At 44.7% G+C, this 25,387-nt stretch overlaps 1 protein-coding gene across 1 annotated transcript; it reads right to left on the bottom strand.

The window, feature by feature from the left end:
• Positions 1 to 12,204: 12,204 nt before the first annotated feature.
• On the bottom strand, positions 12,205 to 13,134 carry LOC130022497 (olfactory receptor 7A10-like). Its single transcript, XM_056113267.1, has one exon. It carries the CDS (start codon positions 13,132 to 13,134, stop codon positions 12,205 to 12,207), a length of 930 nt encoding a protein of 309 aa, XP_055969242.1.
• Positions 13,135 to 25,387: the final 12,253 nt, after the last annotated feature.

Raw genomic sequence — 25,387 nt, forward strand, 5'->3', positions numbered from 1 at the left:
TCAATTCCACACAAAAATCCGCCTTTGATAACCATTTTCCCAGTGACTCCAGCAAGCATGACAGACAAGAACCAGCTAAGACACAAGTTTCTGGTGAGCAGATTAAGCCCCTGAACTCGAAATATGGTCTGCATATCAGGAAGAGCAATGAAGTCAGGATCACACACATATATGTGGCACAAAATGAGAAACTGTTCAATCTTCTACTTTTAGGAAACCACACAGTGGCTAGTTTGCAAACAGTCCTCTTTGTTTCAGTAAGATCCCACTTTGGGGCAAATCTTTCGGTAAATCTGCCTCTCCCAATTATCATGGTAAACTTTTTAACCTTTGAGAATCAGTTGTTCATAGGAATCCCATGAAGTTCAGGATGTAAATGAGGATTTCTAAATCATTCAGATCCCAGGCTGGAAATTCATTTGAGAGAGTCAGCACAGCCCAGGGGGACAAAAGTCTTTCATATCAAAGAGAAAAGAAATGAATGGAGTTTGTTGTACAGATTGTCAGGAAAGTTGCACACAATTTAGAAGAAATGAAAACTTCAGGAATCAATAAACGTATCAAGTCCCATTTCCCGCTCTGATTGAGAGAGATCTCAATGCCAGCTTCTCATGATTTGATTCTGAATTGACATGCATTTGCCCCTTTACTTTTTCTTCCCAGTCAGATTTTCCAGAGCGCCCTTGATGTCTTTGTTCCTGAGGCTGTAGATAAAGGGGTTCAGCATGGGGGTGATCACGGTGTAAATCATGGAGGCAATGGTAGTGCGTTGTGAATTCTGAGTCACAGCAGAGCTCAGGTACACACCGGTGGATGTGCCGTAAAACAAGGAGACCACGGAGAGGTGAGACACACACGTGGAAAACGCTTTATAGTTGTCCTGTGCTGAGGAGATTCTGTGGATGAAGGAAACAATCTTAGAGTAAGAATAAAGGATCCCAGAGAAAGGACCAACCCCCAGGAGCACTGCTGACAAATACGTCACCAAGTCACTAAAAAAAGTGTCAGAACAAGCTAGATGGACCACTTGATTGAGTTCGCAGAAAAAGTGAGGAATTTCCACGCGTGCACAGAAGGACAGTGGCAACACCATGAGGATTTCTAACAAGGAATCCAGGATACTCATGGTCCAGCACACCAGAAGCAGCTGCCTACAGAGCCTGGGGTTCATGATGATGGTGTAATGCAGGGGGTGACAGATGGCCACATAGCGGTCAATGGCCATCACAGTCAATATAAAGTTGTCCAGTCCTCCAAACAGCATGTAAAAGTACATCTGGGTGACGCAGCCTTCATAGGTTTGCTTTCATTGCTTTGCTGTGTGTTGGATGTTCACCAGCATTCTGGTGACGGTGGTGGAGGTGAAGCAGATGTCCACGAAGGACAGGTTAGAAATGAAGAAGTACATGGGCGTGTGGAGGCGAGGGTCTGAGCTGACGGCCAGGATGAGGAGCAGGTTCCCCAGCACAGTGATCAGGTACATGGACAGGAAAAGGTAAAAGATGAGGGGCTGGAGCAATAGCACAGCAGGTAGGGTGTTTGCCTTGCACGCAGCCGACCTGTGTTTGATTCCCAGCATCCCATATGGTCCCCTGAGCGCTGCCAGGAGAATTCCTGAGTGCAGAGCCAGGAATAACCCCTGTGCATTGCCGGGTGTGACCCAAAAAGCAAAAAAATAAAAATAAATAAAAGATGAGAGGCTGCAGTTCTGGTTCCTCTGAGAATCCTAGAAGAAGAAATTGTGTAATTCTTGTCAGTTTTCCTGGTTCCAGGTGCTGGAGAAGCCTGTGAGGGTTTAGTCAAGATCCCTGATTGTTTCCAAAGTGACAGGCATGACTTAGTTTTTTGTGTTTGTGTTTTCTTGTGATCACTTTGGCTTGCAGGACTGTGGATGAAGCAAGCTGCACAGAGAAAAATAGAGAATTTTCTTAGCTCTGGTTTCCTTGCTCTCAGCACTGAGTCTCTGGACAGGTCATTCTCCTAGGACCCGTGGTCTCTTTGGGCCTTGGAGAAGACTCAGAGCAAATCCTTTTTGAGGCTTGCAGCAAAACTTTCTATGCTGGCAGCCCAGTGCTTAGAGAAAACATTTCCCTTTGCCTTGAAGGACATTTTGAACTCTGTCAGGCAAACGTTTTACTGGATTTGTGGATTTATAATTAACGAAATGCTTTTTGGCCACAGCTGGAAGTTCTCTGGGCTTAGTCCCAGGTTTGCACTCAGGAATCACTCCTGGTGGGGCTCTGTGTGCTGGGGAATCAAACCCTGCTTGGCCATGTCAAAGCAAGGCTTACCCACTGCTTACCCTCTCTACAATCTCTCTGGTCTCTATGGGCTGGAGCAATAGCACAGCGGTAGGGCGTTTGCCTTGCACGCAGCCAACATGGCCGACCCGAGTTCGATTCCTCCGCCCCTCTCGGAGAGCCCGGCAAGCTACCGAGAGTATCTCGCCCGCACGGCAGAGCCTGGCAAGCTCCCTGTGACGTATTTGATATGCCAGACACAGTAACAACAAAGTCTCCAATGGAGACGTTACTGGGCCTGCTCGAGCAAATCGATACTTTTTACAAATACAATAAAAGAATATCATATCTGCCTCTTCACAATATAGTATGCACCATCTAAGTGACCAAGCAGTGTCATACCAGTGGCTTAGGGCCATTGGAAATGAAAGTGATATATGCAGGTAGATAGGAAAGGGCCTGTGGCAATGGTACTTCTGGGAAGTCATGAAACCAAAAACCCCAATGCTAAAAAAGCCCACCTTTGGGGCACAGGAACTGAGGTCTGATAAGACTTTACCTGGACCCAACATAACCTTGAAAGGCTGAATACCCATCCCCTCTGATAGGAGCTCCAGCAGAAACAAAGGCCAGGAAAAGAATTTCGAAGAATACATTTCTTTTTTTCTTTTTGGGTTACACCCTGCGATGCATAGGGGTTACCCCTGGCTCTGCACTCAAGAATTACTCCTGGCGATGCTCAGGGGACCATATGAGATGCTGAGAATCAAAACCGGGTCGGCCGCATGCAAGGCAAATGCCCTACCCACTGTGCAATCGCTCCACCTCCCCAAAGAGTACCACTGACTTGTCCCAAATCTACCTCCTTGGCAACAATCCTAGCACCAGAACTCTTGCCTAGGTAGAGGCCACTTGTGGGGCAGATTGGGGAAAACCTTATAAATCCACCTTGAACAAAGGAAATGAACGCAGATGCTGCCAGAGCCATTGTGCTGCTTGTGGCCACATGGCTGAGCAGATGCAGTGCCTGAGCACATCTGTCGCTGGCACCTCCCCTCTAGAGATGTGTCTGGGGCTCTAACTGTCCTTGAAGAAGCCCTCATTTTCTCTTGAGTATGTAACTCTCTTCCATTCCCTTCCCCCCCTTCCTCAAAATCTCCAGATAAAAATCTATTTTTACTTCACTGCTATCTACTCCTGAAATTGTTTTCTGTGAGAATAAGACAAAGACCTATAAGGCTAGGACTGACTTTCCTGCAAAGAGCAGTTCCTCACTCCAGCCTGAGTCTGCATCTCCCTGAGAAATTGGATGGTGGGGATCAACTCCCAGGCTAAGAAGACTAAAAGGACGTCAGGTGTGGCTTGATGGTCACCTAGTGAGGCTGGCAGGGCTCTGGCCCAAACCATGCAGGGGCTAATCCACAGACTTTATCAGTCCTAGACTTCCCAGACAATCTCTGGGTGGCAGAGGTGGATTGGGAGAAAGTTGGAATGGGCCATCTCTCCCCTCTCTGCCTCACCTAAGTCACTTTTCCTCCTCCCAGAGAAGCTTAGCATGCTCTTGCTAGCAACCCTAATTTAGTTAAAGTTTATCTTTAACGTGTGAAGAAAGTAGATAAAGGACCAAATATGATGACCTCTCAGTGTCTGTATTGCAAATCACAATGCCCAAAAGTAGGGAGAGATTATGGGAATAATGTCTGCCATGGAGGCAGGGGGAGGGTGGGAAAGCGGAGGTATACTGAGGTGGTGTGGAATGTGCACTGGTGGAGGGATGGGTGTTTGATCATTGTGTGATTGTAACCCAAACATGAAAACTTGTAACTATCTCACGATGATTCAATAAAATAACAAATAAATAAATAAATAACGTTTATCTTTAACCTTTCCTTTGTATTTTACCTTTCATTGTCTTATTTCCCCAAGTCTATCTTTTTTGGGGGGTGTCACAACCGGTGATGCACAGGAGTTATTCCTGGCTCTGCACTCAGGAATTACTCCTGGCAGTGCCCAGGAGATCATATGGGTTGCTGGGAATCGAACCCAGGTCAGCCGCATGCAAAGCAAACGCCCTACCCGCTATGCTATCTCCAGCTCCTCCCCAAGTCAATCTGATTTCTCATAAGCCAAAAATTTCTCGTAATTCTGAACTTTGTATTTGTACTGCTTTGTATTTCAAGTGATGTGTATTTGTACCTGATTTTCTAGTTGCCATGACTAGAAAAATTTTTTTATATTTTTATATTTTATTGTAGAGCGATATTGTTTGGTTAAACACAGAAAGACCATCAGTGCTATGCTTGTAATATTTGGGAGTTGATTGACTCTGAAATAGCTCTGCTCCTGGGCATAATTACTTGATTCAGGCTTCAGTTACTATAGTTCCTAACACCCCAAAAGGGACATCCCGCCATGGGAACTGAGTGACCCAGAGCAAGTGGCAAAACTATCCCAGCATTGAAATGGGACAGTCTAGAAATTATAAATGCATAGTAAAATGCAAGCTGTTATGACTTAAGAGATAGGAGCCACAGTGGGAATGACAGGCTGAACTTTCCTGAGGACTTAGTCTGGGATTTACAGTAAAAGCCTCGCTTGCTCTCAGAGCCCAGAGAACTAAGTGTTGGGATCTTTGTCTCTTATTGTGTTTATTCAAACAACAGCAGGTATTGATAACATATATGGTTAGAGGAAAAGATAAAAAAAAATCAACAGAGGTCCATGAGAGACTGTCTCCTTGAGTTAATCTCCCCAAAAGAATTTCTTCCTGCAAATGTTTATCTATGTAAATGATCAATCACACCTATGTCCTTACCTCAAGCCCTCTCAGATGTTCTATAAGTATACTAGCAACTCTGCATTAAACAGGCCATTTTCACCATCAGACTGTGGTCCCCATCTCCCCATTTCTCTGTCTCTCTGTTGGGGAGGCCTGGGGAGGTGGGAGGCAGCTCTGGGCCACTAAATGCACACAAGTCTTCACAGTAGTAGTCCTCTCATTTTACTTTGTGAACTCACACCCTCTGACTTCATTATAAAGTGACACTCACGATGAGCACAGCCTTTCCAGGTCATGTGCCATTGTCTTGCACATCAGTCCCTGGAGAGAGCATGATGCACTTCACCAAGTGCTGTTCCATATGCTGTTCCATGCTCATATTGTTCAAACAGTTCTTAACTGAGTGTATCTCACAGGTAAACAGACCCAAATATGCTGCATCTGAATGATAACAGAGATGAGTTCCCTGTGCAGCCAACATGGCTTATAGACTTTCATTCATTATTACTACAGCTACTTTAACAGAAAGAATTTTATTTCTTGTCATTCGTTTTGATTTCAGTTGATTTTTTTTAAGTGTTATTGTTGTTTTGGGGTCAACCGGTGCTGCTTAGGGCATACTTCTGGCCCTGAGCTCAAGAATGATTCTTGGCGGTGCTTTTGAACCCCATGGGATGCCAAAGATCAAACCAGAGTCAGTCATATCCAAGACAAGATCCCTACCTGCTGAACGATGGCTCTGGCCCCAATTATAATTATAATAACATATATTAGAAATAGAAAGGTTTACTGTTAAGAAAAATGGAAAGGAAAAGAAATTCCCCAGCTGGGACCTCAGTTTGTTTTTTTCAGTTCTGGAGCTACATTCAGTGGTCCTGGGAGGCACTCTTGTCTCAGTGCTCAGGGGTCTGTCACTGTCACTGTCTTCCCGTTGTTCATGGATTTGCTCAAGCGGGCTGAGTAACATCTCAATTGTGAGACTTTGTTGTTACTGTGTTTGGCATATCGAATACATCACGGGTAGCTTGCCAGGCTTTGCTGTGCAGGCGAGATGCTCTCGATAGCTTGCCAGGCTCTCCAAGAGGGGCGGAGGAATCAAACTCGGGTTGGCCATGTTGGCTGCGTGCAAGGCAAACGCCCTACCCGCTGTGCTATCGCTCAGGGGTCACACCTGGCAAGCTCAGGAGACCCTATGGGGGACCAGAGATCTGATCCAGGTAGGCGTCATTCAAGGCAACTGCCCTCACAGTGTACTAAGGCTCCAACCCCTATTTTATTGTTGTTCTTTTTGTTATTATAGGTAAAAAAAAAGTTGTAATGTAATGAATATAGCACTATAGCATTGCACTGTCCTCCCATTGTTCATCGATTTGCTCGAGCAGGCACCAGTAATGTCTCACAACAAATTGTGAGATTTGTTACTGTTTTTGGCATATCCAATATGCCATGGGGAGCTTGCCAGGCTTTGCCATGTGGGCAAGATACTCTCGGTAGCTTGCCGGGTTATCTAAGAGGCGTGTAGGAATCGAACCCCGGCTATCCCTGTGCCAGGCAAACGCCCGTAATGAATATAATATATATATTATATATATACACACATATATATGTGGGCTGGAACTATAGCATAATGGGTAGGGTGATTGCCTTGCATGCGGCTGACATGGCCGACCCAAGTTCAATTTCTCTGCCCCTTTCAGAGAGCCTGGCAAGCTACCAAGAGTATCTCACCCGCTGGCAAAGCCTGGCAAGCTACCTGTGACGTATTCCATATGCCAAACACAGTAACAAGTCTCACAATGTTACTGGGCCTGCTCGAGCAAATCGATGAACAACAGGAGGACAGTGACAGTGATTATATATATAATGAAATATAATGAAGTCAGAATGTAAAAGGAAAAGAAACATCATGGTGGTGGGTTTTAGTTCATTATTCAGTTTGGGGGCTACACCTAGAAATGCTGGGAGGCACTCCTGGCTCAGTGTTCAGGGTCACTCCCAGCCCTGCTTAGCAGACCGTGTGATGTGGGAGGTTAAGCCTGGGTCTCCACATGCAAAGCACATGCTTCACTCCTTTAAGAAACCTCCTCAGTCCTGGGCCATTGTGAATCTCTATCCCGTCTTCTGCGTTTCCCTCAGCCATTCTATTTTCTAATAGCTTACCTTTGGGTCACCCTAAGTAATAACCACATAGGTTAGTTAAATCATTCAAGATATCCATAAAGGCCATGAACTGTGCATTCTGGCATCCTTCCGAGGCAGGCAGTGGTCTCACCTTTCATTCTCTCCCACCTTCCCCTGCATCATTTACATCACATTCCTTTTCTTTATTACTGTGGTATTTACTAACGTTCATGGAGCTAAAGGGAACCCCCGAGTGGAAACCCAAATTCCTCCCTAGGTGCTTGAGGATAGAGTTGGTAGCCTGATGGGCCATCAGGAAGGATGCAAACCTGGCTTCCCCCAACACACTCAAGATGCCACAGCAGCGATCTTGTCCTGACCAGTCCAGGCTAACCCAACTGAAGAGCTGACCAGAGCAGGAGATATTTACAGCCTTCTCGAGTCTGCTCATTAATCCCTGCTTCATTTCTTACTCAACCTCTGAGACACCACTTCCCTGTGGGAGGCTGGCCTGGGCAGGATGGAAATTTCCTGCAGGTAGGGGCTATTCTAGGAGGTCTTGTTAGAAGTCAGGTGTGTGGAGTTATCAGGGCTACCCCTTGAGTCTCCCAATTGACAGAGATGGCACCTCCCATTCATTGGCATCTAACCCACAGAAGCACTACAAATTTTGTCTACCTATCCACTATAGTTTTTAAAAAACTGAATATCACTTTCTTCATGGCTTAACATGGACAAAATAGTTTATATTAAAATTCAACTTCATCATAGAAAATCTAACAATGTGTGTAGATTCTTTGCTGGAAGAGAGAATGTCCCATTCTGATCGTGTTCCTGAACTCTTGATGAAGAAAAGGTCTCTGGAAATTATAGTTGTATTGCATACAACTATAATTCCATACCCAGTGAGGGTCACTGAGGCCAAGTAGGAGAGATGGACATATAGCTCAAGTTTAGACAATGAGAGCTGTAAGCAAGCAAGATAATCCCTGTTAGAATTAACTAAGTAAGTAAACTCTAAGTAAACGATGCTGCTCATTGCTCATCACCCTCTGGACAAGGCTATGAAATACCCCAGTCTTTTTTCCAAGTTATCTGTTAACTCCTAAAGAATGCCCTACAATGGCCCTGGGATGGGCGCCAGGGAAAGGTGAGACTCAACTAATAAATTAAGCCAAAAATATCTCTAAGGACTGCCAAGGCCAGCTTGCTGGACAGTCACTAGGTGTCCTTCATTTTCTGGACCTCTGGAGAGCTGAAGATATTGGGGACTAGACAGATGAAACACACAGACAGGATGAGGAGTTGGTGGGGCTTTGAAACAGAATGCTGATTCCCTGGGGTGGAAGGCTGCCCTGGAAGGGACCCTGGGTCTACTTTATTTTATCTATTTATTAATTTTAATATAGAAGCACTGAAACTGATTGAATTGCGTGTGAACTCCACATTACTTTTTGTTTTAATTTTTTAATTTTATAAGTTAGTTCACAATGCTTGACTACATTCAATATTCAAACACCAATCCCACGACCATTACACCTTCCCACCACCAAATTAGGGATTTTCCATCCCAAGCCCCAATCCCTGTCCCAAAACACAACATAAATAGTATATTTAATATTATCTGTTATGAATAACTGCTGAACATGCTTACAAAAAAAGTGTTTATATAGGAAACAGTGTGAAGATTGTCCTATTTTGACAGGAACTATTAAGACATTCTATAGTATATCAATAACATGCTATTAAAGTTTGGGTGATGTGAGCTTTGGTATATATCTGAAAATATTTATATATATATATTTTTTACACCCACCAACTGCCATCGTTGCCATGTAATCCCACCACCAGCCAAGACCCAGAGACTATAAAACCCAGCTCCTTCAAGAGAACAGCACAGTCTCCTGCCCCCGTGCCTGGCTGTTCTCACTGAGGCCCCTTGGAGAGGGGCGGGTTGAGCTTCCCTCCCCACCCCGAGCAGAGCCCCAGCAGCCGAAGACCTCCGGAACCAGCCACAATCATGCTGAAACCATTCTTCACATGTTCGGATGAGCCTCACGCATGAAGGAAACAAACAGAGGAACCCAGGCATGCGAGACCCGGGGCTGAGATCTCCAAGCCTGCTTGAATTGGGACTGGGCCTCCTCTAAACAGATCCCCCATCTTCCAGTAGGTAGGCATTACACCCACCAACTGCCCCTGGCGCTGTGTAATCCCATCAACAGCCAAGACTCAGAGACTATAAAACCCAGGTCCCGGAAGCATGTGGCAGCATTTGTGGCCACACGACATCTTATTATCTAGTTCTTACTCTGGAGAACCCAGCAGGCTACCAAAAGTATCCTGCCCCCACGGCAGAGTCTGGCAAACTCCCTGTGGCATATTCAATATGCCAAAAACTAGTAACAATGATGGGTCTCATTTCCCTGACCTGAAAGAGCCTCGAATGTGGCACTTCCTAAAATCTCAGGGCTAGGGTGAAGGAGACGTTACTGGTACCTGTTTGAGGAAATGGATGAACAACAGGATGACAGTGATACAGTGATATATTTCCCTCTATTATTTGTTGCTTACTATCTGAACCCCATGAAATGTGGTGTGGTAATTATGGATAATGAGAGTGTTTTATGATGTGCTGCGCAGCTGCAAAAGTGGCCGCACGGTCCAGGAATATGTTTACTCTTTTGTGAGGCTTAGCCCAAGCACGTGGGGAGTGGCCTTGAACAAGGCAGTGGTTGGGTTGTGGAGGTTTTTGGCTACTGGGTCTGAGTCACTTGGGGTGGGGAGGGCTCTCACCCGTCCCCCTCTGGGGAGCCCCATGTGAAACAGCCCAGCATGGAGTCCGGTGGCATGGTTATGATGTCCTCATGTTATTCTCCCTTTCGGGAGAAGCAGTTGTGTGATCTGCACAGTGTCTGATCTCCACATTACTTTTCTTTTAATTCTATTCTGAATGTTAATTTTATTTTATTGTTTTATTATTCCCCCCCCTTTTTTGATTCATCATGAGATACAGTTACAAAGCTTTCATGTTTGAGCTTCAATCATACAATCATCAAACACCCATCCCTTCACCAGTGCCCATTTTCCACTGCCAAAATCCCCAGTCTTACCACCACCTTCCACCCCTATTCCAAGCCTTCCCTTGCCTGTGTTGAGCTTATATAGCTGGGCCAGAGGTGGTTTGTGGGTGTGTCTCCCACATACCTAACTTTTAACCATTTAACTTTTTGCTAAACTTGATCCCAAGTTGTTGGGGTCCGGCCAAAGGCACAGTGGCAATTTGGAAATATCAGGAAGTCTGAAGGCACCATCAGCCTGCTGATGTACTCGCCCCCGCCCACCAGGTACAGGTTGACCTGCTGGTGACACCATACCCCTTCCTGTGACTACTTTATATCTGCCCTCCTTCACTGAAGAATCTTTCTTGGATAGTGCCATCTAAAATGATGTTTGTCCTGGTAGACTCAAGATTTTGGATGGGTAAGTTCTAGCCCAAGGAGATTAAAGATAGTTAGGCCTTTGACCTAAGAATGTTGTTCTTCTGATGAAGAACAACATTAATAATTATTGACTCTCATCAATAAATACTGTATATGGAGGTCAGTAGGGGCTTGTAGTCTGAGACTCTAAGGCCTCTGGCCCCGCTGTCTCTCTCTGTCTCCCTCTATCTCTCTGTCTCTTTGTCTCTGTATCTCTGTCTCTATATCTCTGTTTTTCCGTCTGTCTGTCTTTCTGTGTCTCTCCTCTCTCTTTCTCTCTCTCTCCCTCTCTCTCTCTCTGTCTGTCTCTATCTCTCTCTGTCTCTCCTTCAGACCTATTCATCAGGGCCTGGTCCCTGGCAGAATTTTGAAGCAAGCAGTTACCATATGTCTTATATAGACTTTACATGATGTTGTTTACTCAAAATCTTTATAGTCTTTGATTAAAACCAGAGATAGTCCACTGTGAACAAAGAAAAAAGTCACGATTGCCAAGAGTATTGGAAGTCTGAAGCAGATAGAGTGACTCTGGTAGATGAGAGAGATGTGGACTGGAGGAGACCCGGATCCTAGTGAGGAGATTAGATCCATGACCTTGAGAACTGATGTCTACACAACAGGAAGCAGAGTGAATCAATGACACACCTATGGAAAATCAACAGCATGATTTTCCCCAAAAGGAAAAATATGGAATTAAATTTTCCATTTTTATAAAATTATAGAAAGTTCCTGGTTGTGAAATATATCTCTTTTCTTTAGTTGTATTACACCTTGTCACTAGTCTATTGGCAACACCCTACACTCATTTCAAAAGGGAGCGTGCAGGTCATTGAAGAACAAAGTGTTTCTAAGAAATCCATATGTGGGTCAGAGAGATAGTACAATTGGCTGGGTTGCCTTGCATGTGGCTGACCTGGGTTAGATTCCCAGCACCCTACATGGTCCCCAGAGACTATCAGGAGTGACACCTCAGTGCAGACATGGGAGTAAATCTTGAGCACGGCCAGGTGTACCCCCTCCCCCCGAATTCCATGTTGTCATAATTCAATGTTAATTTCCCAGTATTTCATAAAAATGGCATCATCTATATTTGAAATCTAAGAATAGATTGGAAAATATAGATCTGTACCTCAAAGAGAGGAGAGATGGAGGGTAAAGTCTTCATATATCTATCAAGAGAAGATAAAAATTTAACAGAAGGGAAATGGTCTATACTCAGATTTTTTAAATTAAGAATTTTTAATACACGGCTAGATATAAGAAACAAAGAAAGAAAAGTTAGTCTCTTTCTCTTCCTTGTCATTTAAAAGATTTTTTTTGAAATTTGGTGCCATTGGGTTTACAAGGCCATCAACAATAGAGTTTCAGGCATAAAATACTTCACCTCCAAGAACAACATTGACACCCCGCCAATGCCCCAGGTTACTTTCCTGACCCCTCATCTCCTTAACAGACAAACTTTAAAGTTGGATCGTTGCCATTTGTGTAGCATGCTGACACTGATTTAATGGACCACAATTTCTTATTCTCAAGATTTGAGCTCTGAATTGATGCAGTTAACCAGTACAGAAAAAGTTCCGTTTCATTGTTTCTTCCCAAAGAGACATGACAGAACACCCTTGATTTCTTTGTTCTGGAGGCTGTAGATGAAGGGGTTCAGCATGGGGGTGATCACGGTGTAAGTCACGGAGGCAATTGTAGTACTCTGTGAGTTCTCTGTCACAGCAGTGCTCAGGTACACACCTAGGACTGTGCCATAAAACAAGGAGACCACGGAGAGGTGAGACGCGCAGGTGGAAAAGGCTTTAAACTTGCCCTGAGCTGAGGAGATTCTGCGGATGGAGGAAACAATCTTAGAATAAGAGTAAAGGATGCCAGCGAAGGGACCAACCCCTAGGAGCACAGTTGACAAATACATCACCAAGTCACTAAAAAAAGTGTCAGAACAAGCTAGGTGGACCACTTGATTGAGTTCGCAGAAAAAGTGAGGAATTTCCACGCGTGCACAGAAGGACAGTGGCAACACCATGAGGATTTCTAACAAGGAATCCAGGGTACTCATGGTCCAGCACACCAGGACCAACAGCCCACACAGCCGGGGGTTCATGATGACCGTGTAATGCAGGGGGTGGCAGATGGCCACAAAGCAGTCATAGGCCATCACTGTCAGGATTAAATCATCCAGGCTTCCGAAGGCAATGAAAAAGTATATCCGGGTGAGGCAGCCTTCATAGGTGATGGCCTTGCTGTGTGTCTGGATGTTCACCAGCATCTTGGGGATGGTGGTGGAGGTGAAGCAGATCTCCACAAGGGACAGGTTGGGCAGGAAGAAGTACATGGGCGTGTGGAGGTGGAGGTCTGAGCGGACAGCCAGGATAAGGATCAGGTTCCCCAGCACAGTGATCAGGTACATGAAAAGGAAAAGCACAAAGATGAGGGGCTGATCTTCTGGTTCCTCAGAAAATCCTAGAAGAAGAAATTCTCTATTTCTGGTCACATTCCCAGATTCCATGAAGTGGATAGGTCTAAAGGCAAAGCATATGATTGTTTTTCATGTACACAGCATTACAAACATTTAAAAAAAATTATTGAGGTTATGCTAGATTACAAACATTACTACATTCAAAAGAAAAAATTCATTCTTTAAAATATACGGACGTCTTTATACAAACTCTAGAAATTAACTTTATCCTATGAATATACCTTGTTTCTCTAGGGATTCTTTTTCAGCATTTCAACAAGGAGGAGGAGGAGGAGGAGGAGGAGGAGGAGGAGGACAAGGAGGAGAAGGAGGAGGAGGGGTAAGTGTGGAAAGCCAAGAGCCCTCTCATAGACCCTGGCCATGGTTCCCATGTTAGGAACTGCTTGGGACAGACATTGGTGACAGTCTCCCAGGACTTCCTGACCTCAGTGGATGCCTGATCTATAGCAAATAACATCAGGCTGACAGTTATCTTATCTGGTCTTATCTATAGTAACCTCCAGGATGCATCTACTGCCCTAAGACCCTTTGATATACAAATGTGAAGCTCAGGATGCACCTACTGCCATAAGATCCTTTGATGTACAAATGTCTACCTTGAATGTTAGGTAAAGCTCTTGTTGCTGACCTTACCATATATGGTTATATTGCTTCTGCTCCTGACTGAGCTGCCCCGACCCTATATAAACAGCCTGAATCCCTCAATAAAGCCTGTCCCTTTTTCTCTCTATTTCTAAACAATACTCTGTCTCTTGTGTCTTGTGTTCATTCGGTTGCTCCTTCCCTGCACCTACGGATCCTAGGGCCACCTCCGGGGGCCGGAGAGTGGTTTTGTGGGCCCTCCGCAGGGAAGAAGAGGAGAAGAAGGAGGAGGAGAGGGAGGAGGACAAGGAGGAGCATGACGAGGATAAGAAGAAGGAGGAGAAGGAGGAGGAGAAGGAGGAAGACTAGAAGGAGGAGGAGGAAGAGGAGGAGGAGGAGGATGAGGAGGAGGAGGAGGAGGAGGAAGAGGCTCTGTAAACAACAGAGCCAACAATACTGCAAGCAAGAGATCCAAACTACAGCAATCAAACTTAAAAATGTACCTGTCAAGGAGGCAAATGTGGGGTGGGGAGAAACCTGGGGATATTGATGGAGGGAAGCGGACACTGGTGGTGAGATGGTGTTGGACCATCATATGCCTGAAACTATTATGAATAACTATGAATGATACATGGGTTGGGTTAGAATTCTAATAGCAAAGAGCAGGTAACTCTTTGGCAGGATTGTGAAGAGGTACACATTGGATTAACAATTTGAAGATATTTCACATCTATACAGTGGAGTACTCTGTAGCTGTTAGAAAAGATGAAGTCATGAAATTTACATACAATTGGTACTACATAGAAAGTATCATGTTAAGCGAAATAAGTCAGAAAGAGAGGAATAGACATAGAAAGATTGCATTCATCTGGGGAACATAAAGTAACAAAATAGGAGACTAACACCCAAGAGTGGCCGAGATTAGTACCAGGAATTTGCTCCATGGCTTGGAGGCCAGCCACACATGCTAGGGGAAAAGGGAGCTCAGATAGAGAAAGGAGCACCAAATAAAGGGTGTTGGGAGGATCCTCCCAGGATGGGAGATGCATGCTGAAAGTAGATTATAGACCAAACACGATTGCCACTCAATGCCTCTTTTGCAAACCACAACACCCCAAAAGAGAGAGAGAACAAAAGGGAATAACCCTGCCACAGAGGCAGGGTGGGATGGGGGGATGGGGGGTGGGAGGGATACTGGGACCCGTGGTGGTGGAAAATGGACACTGGTGGAGGGATGACTGTTTGGTCATTGTACAATTGAAACCCAAGCACAAAAATTTGTAAATCTTCAATTCTACCTCATGGTGTTTCATTAACAAAAATTTTTTTAAATGTAAATGATGGAGAATGGGCACTGGTGGAGGGATGGGTACTGGATCATTGTATAACTGAAACCCAAGCACAAAAATTTGTAAGTCTACAACTGTACCTCATGGTGTTTCACTAAGAAAAGGTAAAGGTAAAGGCCCTCCCGTTGATCGTCGATTTGCTCGAGCGGGCCCAGTAACGTCTCCATTGGAGACTTTGTTGTTACTGTGTCTGGCATATCGAATACTCTCGGTAGCTTGCCGGGCTCTCCGAGAGGGGCGGAGGAACCGAACTCGGGTCGGCCAAGTTGGCCGCTTGTAAGGCGAACGCCCTACCCGCTGTGCTATCGCTCCAGCCCTAAGAAAAATTTTTAAAAAATGAAGATATTTTAATGTTAACAATAAATTTCTCAGTTTTTAGGGCAACTGAATCTCTATCTTGATCACACTTGGGAACCTGGAGGATGATCAGAGCATCCCTAGCTTCCACCCACTCTCCGTAATATTGCAACTAAAAAGCTCTAGGAATCGCCCCTCCCTTTTCTCTCTGAACATAATCAATCTGGAAAAAAAAACCATTTTAGTCAACAAACTATTTGGCTGTATTGGCAAATATGTAATATTTGTAACCCCCCTTAAAACATCATCAAATGTCTGACTTCCATACCAGGAACTAATATGGGTTATCTAAAGGTAAAAGGTAAAGGCCCTCCCGTTGTTCATTGATTTGCTCGAGCGGGTCCAGTAACTTCTCCATTGGAGACTTTGTTGTTACTGTGTTTGGCATATCAAATACGTCACAGGGAGCTTGCCAGGCTCTGCCGTGCGGGCGAGATACTCTCGGTAGCTTGCCGGGCTCTCCGAGAGGGGCGGAGGAATCGAACTCGCATCAGCCATGTTGGCTGCGTGCAAGGCAAACGCCCTACCGCTGTGCTATCGCTAGGTGGAGGCGTGGGGGGGGGGAGGGTTATCTAAATAATAAATAAATCCAATTGCACCTGGGGTTTAGATGGACATTCATTCTTTTTGTTTTGGGGCCACAGCCTGCTGTACTCGGGACTTTCTCCTCACTCTACTAAGGGATCCCTGCTGGTGAGGCTCACTGAACCTAGGCTGGCTGTGAGACCACTGCTTGTCTCGGATGGATGCCAGGATGCACAGATAAATGTCTGTGTCAGATAAAGCATGAGCACTTCCCACTGTTCTTATCTCTCTGGCCAGAGGGAAATTCATTCTGAGTGCTAGGAAAGGAAAGAAGGTGGTAAGTGAGGTGCCATCCCTCAGCTGTAGGGAGGACACAAAAACTAAACAATGCTAATGATACTTGAATGCAAGGAGCTGGAGCAAAAAATAGCACAGCGGGGAGGGCGTTTGCCTTGCACGTGGCCGACCCAGGTTTGATTCCCAGAATCCCATATGGTCCCCTGAGCACCACCAGGGGTAATTCCTGAGTTCAGAGCCAGGAGTGACCCCTGTGCATCGCCGGGTGTGACCCCAAAAGAAAAAAAATAGAAGCACCAAGATTTCAGCTTATCTTTCCATTTTGGGGAGGCACTCCTGGCTCAGTGCTCAGGGTCATTTCTGCATTTCCCTCAGACCCTCTACTTTCACTGAATGCAGTCTTACCTTTGGGTCTCTGCAAGTAATGCATCAATTTTGATTAGTCAAATCATCATCCAGAGCATCCACAAAAGCCATTATCTGTGCATCCTGGCATCCATCCGAGACAAGCAGTGTTCTCACTTTTCATTCTCTCCCACCTTCCCCTGCATCATTTACACCATGCGCATTTACGGCATCACTGCAGTGTTTACTCACCTGAGTGAGGCTGCAAGAAAAATACTGAGTGGAAACCCAAATTACTCCTTAAATGGTTGAAGATGGAGATGGTAGCCGGCTGGATCAGCAGGAAGGATGCAAACTTGGCTTCCCGCAACACACTCACAATTCCAACACACTCACAATTCCACAGCAATTCTATCCTGAGCAGCCCAGGCTGAACCAACTGAAGAGCTGAGCAGAACAGGAGATATTTACAGCCTCCCCGACTCTGCTCATTAATCCCCGTTTCATTTCTTACTTGACCTCTGAGACCATTTCCCTGTGGGAGGCTGGCCTGGGCAGGATGGAGATTTCCCACCGATAGGAGATATTCTAAGAGGTCTTGTTAGAAGTCAGGTGTATGGAATCATCAAGGCTATCCTTTGTGTTTCCTGATGGATAGAGATGTCACCTTCAATTCGTTGGTATCTCACCCATGGGAGCACTAGAAGTGTCATATATGTATCCACTTTGATTTTTGAGAAGGCTAAATTTCAGTTACTTATTTATGTATTTTTATTTTATTTTATTTGCTTTTTGGGTCATACCCAGCGATGCTCAGGTGTTAGTCCTGGTTCTGCACTCAGGAATTACTCCTGGCAGTGCTCGGGGGACCATATGGGATGCTGGGAATCGAACAAGGGTCAGCCGCGTGCATGGCAAATGCCCAACCCGCTGTGCTATCTCTCCAGGCCCTAAATTTCAGTTTTTTAATGCATTCATTTTACATAACATAGACAAAATATTTTATATTAAAATTCAACTTCATCAGAGAAATCCTTAGTTATGTGTGGGATGTGTGCACCCTCTGCTGGTAGGGAGCATCCCTGATTATTTTCATTTTCTTGAGTTTTTCAGGAGGAAGGGTCTCTGGAAATTAGCAGAGGTGTTGCACCCTACCTTCTCCCAAATTTAGTGAGGGCCACCAAGGTCAAATAGAGAGATGGACAAACAGCTTTTGTATTACTCCCTGTGCACTGCATGGTGGGAGGCGGTCTCAAATCCTTGACTCGTGAATCAAAGACAGCAATGACATTGATACCCTAGAACTTCCTTCCGGTGTGTCAGTTAAGCGCATACAAGATGAACTGCAACCCACAGTGAAACAGTCATTGCGCATCCTGTCCAGCTTTCAAAGGGAACAAGACATGGTTACACTGTTCAGGGTGGAGGAGCACATAGAGCATTCCTCAATTTTCACCACCCCATCAAACTGTTCATATGGTAACTCAAACTGGGCTGAGTATCCAAATTTAATATCAGTTGCTTCCTGTCTGCATCCCACACCCTTGGTGCGGAAATCCCCTGAATAAAGAGAAATCAAATGCATAAGAGGAACTTGGGGAAAAAGCAATTAGAAAAGGGGGACATACTAAGCTTTCCCACAGTCCAGGGAAGTCCCCTGTCTTGGGAACAGAAAACGAAGTTGGGAAAATGAAGAATACTGGCTGATTTGAGAAAAAGTGGTGCTATAATTCAATCCATGGGATCTTTCCAGCCTGCAGGGGTTGGTCATATGGTTATTGATTTAAGGGGCTGTTTCTTTACCACAACTCAAGCAGGAAAAAATAAGGAGTAGTTTGCATTTACCATTCCAGTGCTAAATGGATCAGAGGCAGCCAGAAGCCAGTGAAGGGTCCTGTCTGAAGGCATGTTAAACAGTCCTAGCATTTGTCAGCATTTTGTTGGCCTGGTCTTCCAGGAACCTGTCCCCTTTGCTTCACTGGTCCATTGTATGGATGGGATCTTAGGAGGTACCCAATCCCCCTCCCTGCAAATGAACAGCTAACAGCTATTATTTCAGTATTAAAAGAACAAAGGGCTGAGAGAGGGTTTTGCATAGCCCCTCATAAAATTCAGATATCCAATTCAGTATCTTGTTTATTTATTAATAGGAATGGAAAATCAGGCCAGCAAAAGGCTAAATTATAATTGATGACTTAAATGGCTTTCAAAAATGACTAGGAGATAGAAATTGGTCATGTGGCCTCCTTTGGAGTCCCTACGAAAGGGCTAAGTCTTATAGTTAACATTTTAGAAGGGACCTTAGTTTGATTAGGCTTCTTCACTACTTGACCCTAACCCCTAAATTAGAATTAGAACAGAGGCCACCCTTGTGTTCTGGAAGCACAGTTAGAGAATGTCCTAAGCCCCAGGCCCCAGATAAGAGCATTAGTTTGTCTCTCTTCCTCTTTTTTTCTCTCTTCTTCCCCTTCCTCAAAATCTCCATGTAAAATCTATTTTTACGGGCCGGAGTGATAGCACAGCAGGGAGGGCGGTTGCCTTGCATGTGGCTGACCCGAGTTCAATTCCCGGCATCCCATATGGTTACCTGAGCAACGCTATGAGTAATTCCTCTGTAGAACCAGGAGTGACCCCAAGCATCTGAGTAATTCCTGAGTGCAGAGCCAGGAGTAACCCCAAGCATCTCTGGGTGTGACCCAAAAAATTAAAAGATAAAAAATTAATTTAAAAAAATCTATTTTCACCTCACTGCTGTCTACTCCTGAGATTCTTTCCTGTAATATAGGACAAAGTACCTGGAAACCCTGGGTGAGGCTTAGGACTGACTTTCCTTTCCTGCAAAGAGTGATTCCTCGCTCCAGCCTCAGTCCACAGCTCCCCAAGAAATCTGGTGGTGGGGATCAACTTCCGTGTGGAGAAGATCAAGTGAATGTCTGGTGTGGCTTGACGGCCACCTGGTGGGGCTGGCAGGTGTGGGAGGGGGTGATGTCTGGCTCACGCCAAGCAGGGGCTCATCGCAGACTTTATCAGTCCTAGTCTTCCCAGCTGAGTCTGGGGGTTGCAGAGGCGGATCGGGAGAAAGTGAGCACCTCTCACCTCCCCGCCTCACATAAACCGACTTAAACAGTGAGTAAAGGGACAAACATAATAACCTTTCAGTACCTGTACTGCAAACTATAATGTCTTGAAGGGAGAGAGAGAGAGAGAGTGGGAGAGAGAGAGAGAGAGACAGACAGACAGACAGAGACAGAGAGACAGAGAGACAGAGAGAGACAGAGATAGAGACAGAGACACAGTCGGAAAACAGAAGTGCCTACCATAGAGGGAGATTGAGGGGACAGTTGGTGGCATGGAAGCTGGGGACATCAGTGCTGGGAAATGTACACTGGTGAAGCAATAGGTGTTGGAACACTGACTGACTGAACTCCAGTCATAAAGAGCTTTGTAAGGAACTCTCTCACAGTGATTCAATTATAAAAATTTAAAAATATATCCATCACCTTTTAAAAAGACAGCTAAAGGATCAGAGAGATAAATAAAAAATAGTTATAAGACACTTGCCTTGCATGTGGCCAACTTGGATTGGATCCCAAGCACCACACATGGTCCTTTGAGCACTGCTGGGAATGAGTCCTGAGCACAGAAGAAAGAACCAATCCTGAGAACCACCAAATGAGGCCTCGAAACCAAAAAATTTTAAAAATAGAGAACTAAAATGTAACTGATGCATGGAATGAAATAAAAGGAATGGAATATTCTAATCCATCCATCATTATTTGTGATTCATGAAAACACAGTGCTGAATGTGATGCAGGCAGGCAGGCAGATAGGGAAGGCCCCTCCCAAGGAATGGCAATAAATTTTCTGGAAAGTAATAGCTCTGACCTCCTGGAGAACTGGTGTCAGTCTGTAACAGACCCTGAGGAAGCTGGACCCCTGCAGAGATGACAGCAGCAGAATTAGAGACCAATTAAGGTCCTGAAAGATATTCACCAGAAACTCCAAAGCTGTTCCTTTGACACCTGACCACCCCCCACCTCTGTCAGAAAAACTCCAGACAAAGGCATCCTTAAGAATACCAGCATATAAACACCAGTCTTAAAGGTCATTTCAAGGCTTCTCAACCTTTGAGGAACTCTCTCTCTCTCTCTCTCTCCTCTCTCTCTCTCTCTCTGTTTCTCTCTCCCCTCCCCTTCAAAACCTCCAAATGAAAACTCTTTTACTTCACCGCTTGTCTACTCCTGAAATTCTTTTCTGCAATGTGAGACAAGAACCCAGTAACCCTGAGTCTCAGGTGGCAGAGGCGGATCGGGAGAAAGTTTTTCTCCTCCCCACTTCACATGAGTCACCGCGTGGGGCCCACTGATATCAAATGGAATAAGCCAGACACATATGGATAATATTATATGATTGCAATCATAGGCAATACAATATCCACCACAATTAGATCTATGGTGGTATAAGAGGCTTAAAATTACCTGGGTTGAAGCAAGTGATAGAAAAATCATTAATTCATTAGAGCAGAATTTCTCTTTAGCTGATGGACAGACATGCCTGCTAATAATAGTGGCGATCCTTGGGACAAGTTATGAGTATGCTTAATGCCACTGAAGATGCATTGAGAATAAAATAGTTAAAACGTGTGAAATTTTAGATTGCATCTATTTTATCACAACTAGGACCACACAATAGAATCACAACAAACTCTGACTCATTTGATGCTTCACAAATTAGTTTTTCTAAAAGAATCTTGAGAGAGGCCAGTGTCCTGGGGGGGAAAAAATCTCAGGAAATTTTGGAAAAGAAAATTATCCTCTCCTAAAAATCACATAGGACATAAAAAAAATTGACATCAGTCATTAAGAACCGCTGTTATGAAAATAGATATGGTGAACTGACAATTTCAGCTCTTCCTCTCTGCTCCGTTCCCTATTCTTTTTTATACAGTTTTTTTTCTTTTTGGGTTACACTTGGGGACGTTCAGGGGTTATTCCTGGCTTTTCTCTCAGGAATTACTCCTGGCAGTGCTCCTTGGGGGACCATATGGAATGCTGGGAATCAAATCCGGGTCGGCCATGTGCAAGGCAAATGTGCTATCGTTCCAGCCCCTCTTCTCTATTCTTGAAAGCATAAAATGACAATCACATCTGAGTATTTTCTTTCTAATTAGATATGATTATTGAGATATTTACCAAACGTTGACAGAGAAGATTCTAAAGGCGTAAAGGAGGCACCTGCCCAATATAATCTGTTCTGCTTTCTGCAAGGTTAGAAAAGGCTTAGGTAATATATTTAGAATGAGTGGAGGAAATTTCTGTACCAGCAGTGTGAAGGGTATTAAACATGCAGTTGCATGTCAGTTCTCCAACAACTGCTCATCTACCCACATGGTGTATTTGGGACAAAACCTCATGGGATGAGTTTCTTGCCACCTGGGATTCAGAAAACATAGCATGCATGACAAGTGCCCTGCCATTCACTGTGTGCTCTTTCTGGCCCCTGCAAACCTTTGAAACTGCAGTTTGTACTTCTGGCTCAGGTTTGCACCGGGAGGTCCCAGGTGCCAGCAGCCCTGCCTGGACCTCTACCAGCTGGCCCTCATCCCTGTTTCCTGTCTGTATTCTTCTCATAAGGTTCACAGTACTTATATAAACTTTGAATTCCTGGGGTCAGTGATAGGCCAGGAGTGCAGGCCCTGGCCATGCAAGCAGCCTACCACACGGTACAATCTCCTGCACAACGCAGGATTCCTCAAGCACCACCTGGGAGAGCCCAAAGATCTGCCACCTGTGGCTCCAAAACCCAAGTCTGACCTGCATTCTCCAAAACTGGCTGGTGGAGGTTGACTCGTGAGCAAAAACTTTTTTTTTCTGGTCATACCCTGTGGTTGCTGCTTTTGGTACCCAGTGTGGAGCCAGGGACTGAACCCAGGTCAGCTGTGTACAAGGTCCATACCCTACCAGACTATAGTTCTGACACCTAAATTTATTTTTGGTTTACCCTTGGCTCTGTTGTCATTGATCGCTCTAGGTTTGGGGATCCTGTCGGGTGATGGGGATTGAACCCTTGTCAGCTGTGTGCCAGACAAGCACCTTGGGATCTGTGCTATCTCTGTAGCCATCAGAAAAATGCTTTTATGCTGGGAAAAGTCCGGAAAGTTGTGTTCTTTTTTCTGATTAACTACACAATTCACTTTTTACTTGTGTGTTTTTGTTTCGGGGCCACAGCCAGCAGTACTCTGGGTACTGGAGTCACCTGACCCTGCACTCAGGAGTCCCTCCAGGGGATTCTATGGGATGTGGGGGATTAAACCAGAGTCAGCTGCGTTCAAGGCAAGTTCCCTCCCCAATATGCTGTTGCTCTGGCTCGGGATCTAAGTCTTCTCTCTTCCATTATATTTCTGTTTAGATATCATAACATTTTCAGTTCAAGTGGATCTATGACCTGTGAAATAGGAGAGCAGGTCAGCTATTTACCCTGCCCTCCCTGAGAGCAATTTCAGACTCCAAAGCAGAAACTTCTGGTCAGGATTCTGGGGTTTGTGCACCTCTCTCATGCTCACATCTCTAGATCTTTGCATGGAGCTTCCTGCAGATTCTCGGGAATTATAGATGAGAGAATATGATGTCGCGCTGTCTAACACACTGTCCACAGGGAGGACGAAAGTGACAAGATGATATGTTGCAGTGACAGGAGCGCATAGGCCTTCAGGGCTGACTGTTTCTAGAGTTGTTTCAGGAGGGAGCACTGGCTCTACTGTTTTTGAGGCTGCTTTTGTCCTTGTTTATTTGTTTTGTTGTATTTGGGTTTGGATCATACTCCACTGAGGAGTACTCCCAACTTAGTGCTCAAGATTTACTGCTGTCAGGTCTCATACTCTGTGGTGCCGCAGATCCAAGACTGTCTTCTTTGGCTTTGTTCTATTTGGGAAGGTTGGGAACCACACCTAATGATTCTTGGGGTTTCTCCTTGTTCTGCGCTCCAGCATTGCCCCTGGCAGTGCTTGGGGGACCATATGGAATGCCAGGATCACCAACCCTATCCACTCTTCATTCAGATTTATTTTTGTGCCACGGTAGAGGTGCTTAGGCCTTCCTCTTGCTCTCTGCTCTGGATTCACCTTTAAAGGGCATAAGATCACCCAGGCCACATGGCCCCATATGTGCCCTATCAGCTATAGTGACTCAGGAACGGATATGTGTTTCTTCTGTTTTGTCCTTCCCGCTCTGGAGAGCCTCACCTGCTCAGTCACACAGTCTCACGTTCACTTGCTGCTTTGTGTGCAGTTCTGGGCATGCGCCAGTAGCAGGGAGATGGAGCAGAGGATCTTTGGGTCTGCAGAAGTGTTGGGGGTCAGGTCACTTTTGCCTGCTTTGAGAGGAATTTGGGGCAGCCCTGAACTTGAGTTCAGAGTCCTCTAGGCACAAATGTCCACACACAACTTTGAGTTGCTCACTGGACATTGAGTGTCCCCTTCTCATCCCTAGTGATTATGGGCTCTCGGGGTTGGGTTTTTTGTGTTCAGTATTTTGGTCCAACCCCATCATTGCTTTAAAAAACTTTTTTTTTTAAATTTTACATTATTTTTATAAAGTAGTTCACAAATTTGATTACATTTAATATTCGAGCTCCAATCCCACCACCATTACACCTTCCCACCACCATATTTTGGATGTTTCCATCCTGTATCCCAACCCCTGCCCCAAAGCACAACCAAAATAATTTATTTTGTATTGTTTCTTATGAATAAACCACTGAAAATTCTCCAAAAAACTTTCGTTAGAGGAGAGAGTGTAAAGATTGTTGTATTTCACCCAGGGGCCATTAAGCCTTTTTATAAGCAATTACTAATATGTCATTAAGGGTTGAGTCTTGTGTGCTTATCTCTCTCTCTATATATATATATGTAAAAATATGTTTCCCTCTAAGATTGGTTGCCTTCTACTTTAATTAGCCTCCTATTTTGTTACTTTATGTTCCCCAGATGAATTCAATCTTTCTATGTCTATGCCCCTCTTTCTGACTCATTTCGCTTAACATGATACTTTCCATGTAGTACGACTTGTATGTAAATTTCATGACTTCATCTTTTCTAACAGCTACATAGTACTCCATTGTGTAGATGTACCAAAGTTTCTTTAACCAGTCATCTGTTCTCCGGCATTCAGGTTTTTTCCAGATTCCAGCTATTGCAAACAGTGCTTCAATGAACAAACAAGTGCAGATGTCACTTCGACTATACTTCTTTGCCTCTCGGGGATATATTCCCAGGAGTGGTATTGCTGGGTCATGGTCTGAAAAGATTTTTGATACTATTTCTATCTTCCTGATTCTATTGAGGTATGTTTTCTGTCCTAGCACATGGTCTATTTTGAAAAATGTTCCGTGCGCACTGGAGAAGAATGTGTATTCTTTCTTTTTGGGTTGTAAAGCCCTTTGTAGGTCTATAAGCCCTTTCTCTTGTATTTCTTCTTTCAAAGCCAATGTTTCCTTGCTGAGTTTTGTTTATGTTGATCTATCCAGAGGTGATAAGGAGATGTTGAAGACTCCAGCTAGTATTGTGTTGCTAGCAATGTCCTCCTTAAAATCTCTTAGAAGTTGTTTTAAATATTTAGTTGTTCCAATGTCATTTAGGTTTGCCAAGCTTTTCACAGCAATCCTCCCCAGGGCCCTTCCCTTTTCTGTGGGATACTTTGGACTCTGAGGACCATAGAGATGTCCTCAAGCTGTACTGCCTGGTTAAGGATGTTACATCCGAAGAATTCTTACATTGTGTATTGTATTTGGTTTCAGAACTCAAAGGATGGCTTCAGGATTTGGGAACTCAG

This window comes from Sorex fumeus, unplaced genomic scaffold, assembly GCF_029834395.1.
Source record: "Sorex fumeus unplaced genomic scaffold, SorFum_2.1 ptg000019l, whole genome shotgun sequence".
Classification (NCBI taxonomy): Eukaryota; Metazoa; Chordata; class Mammalia; order Eulipotyphla; family Soricidae; genus Sorex; species Sorex fumeus.

Excerpts from the sequence above, each read along its gene's own strand:
- LOC130022497 (XM_056113267.1), bottom strand. The coding sequence starts at position 13,134 with ATGGAATCTGGGAATGTGACCAGAAATAGAGAATTTCTTCTTCTAGGA.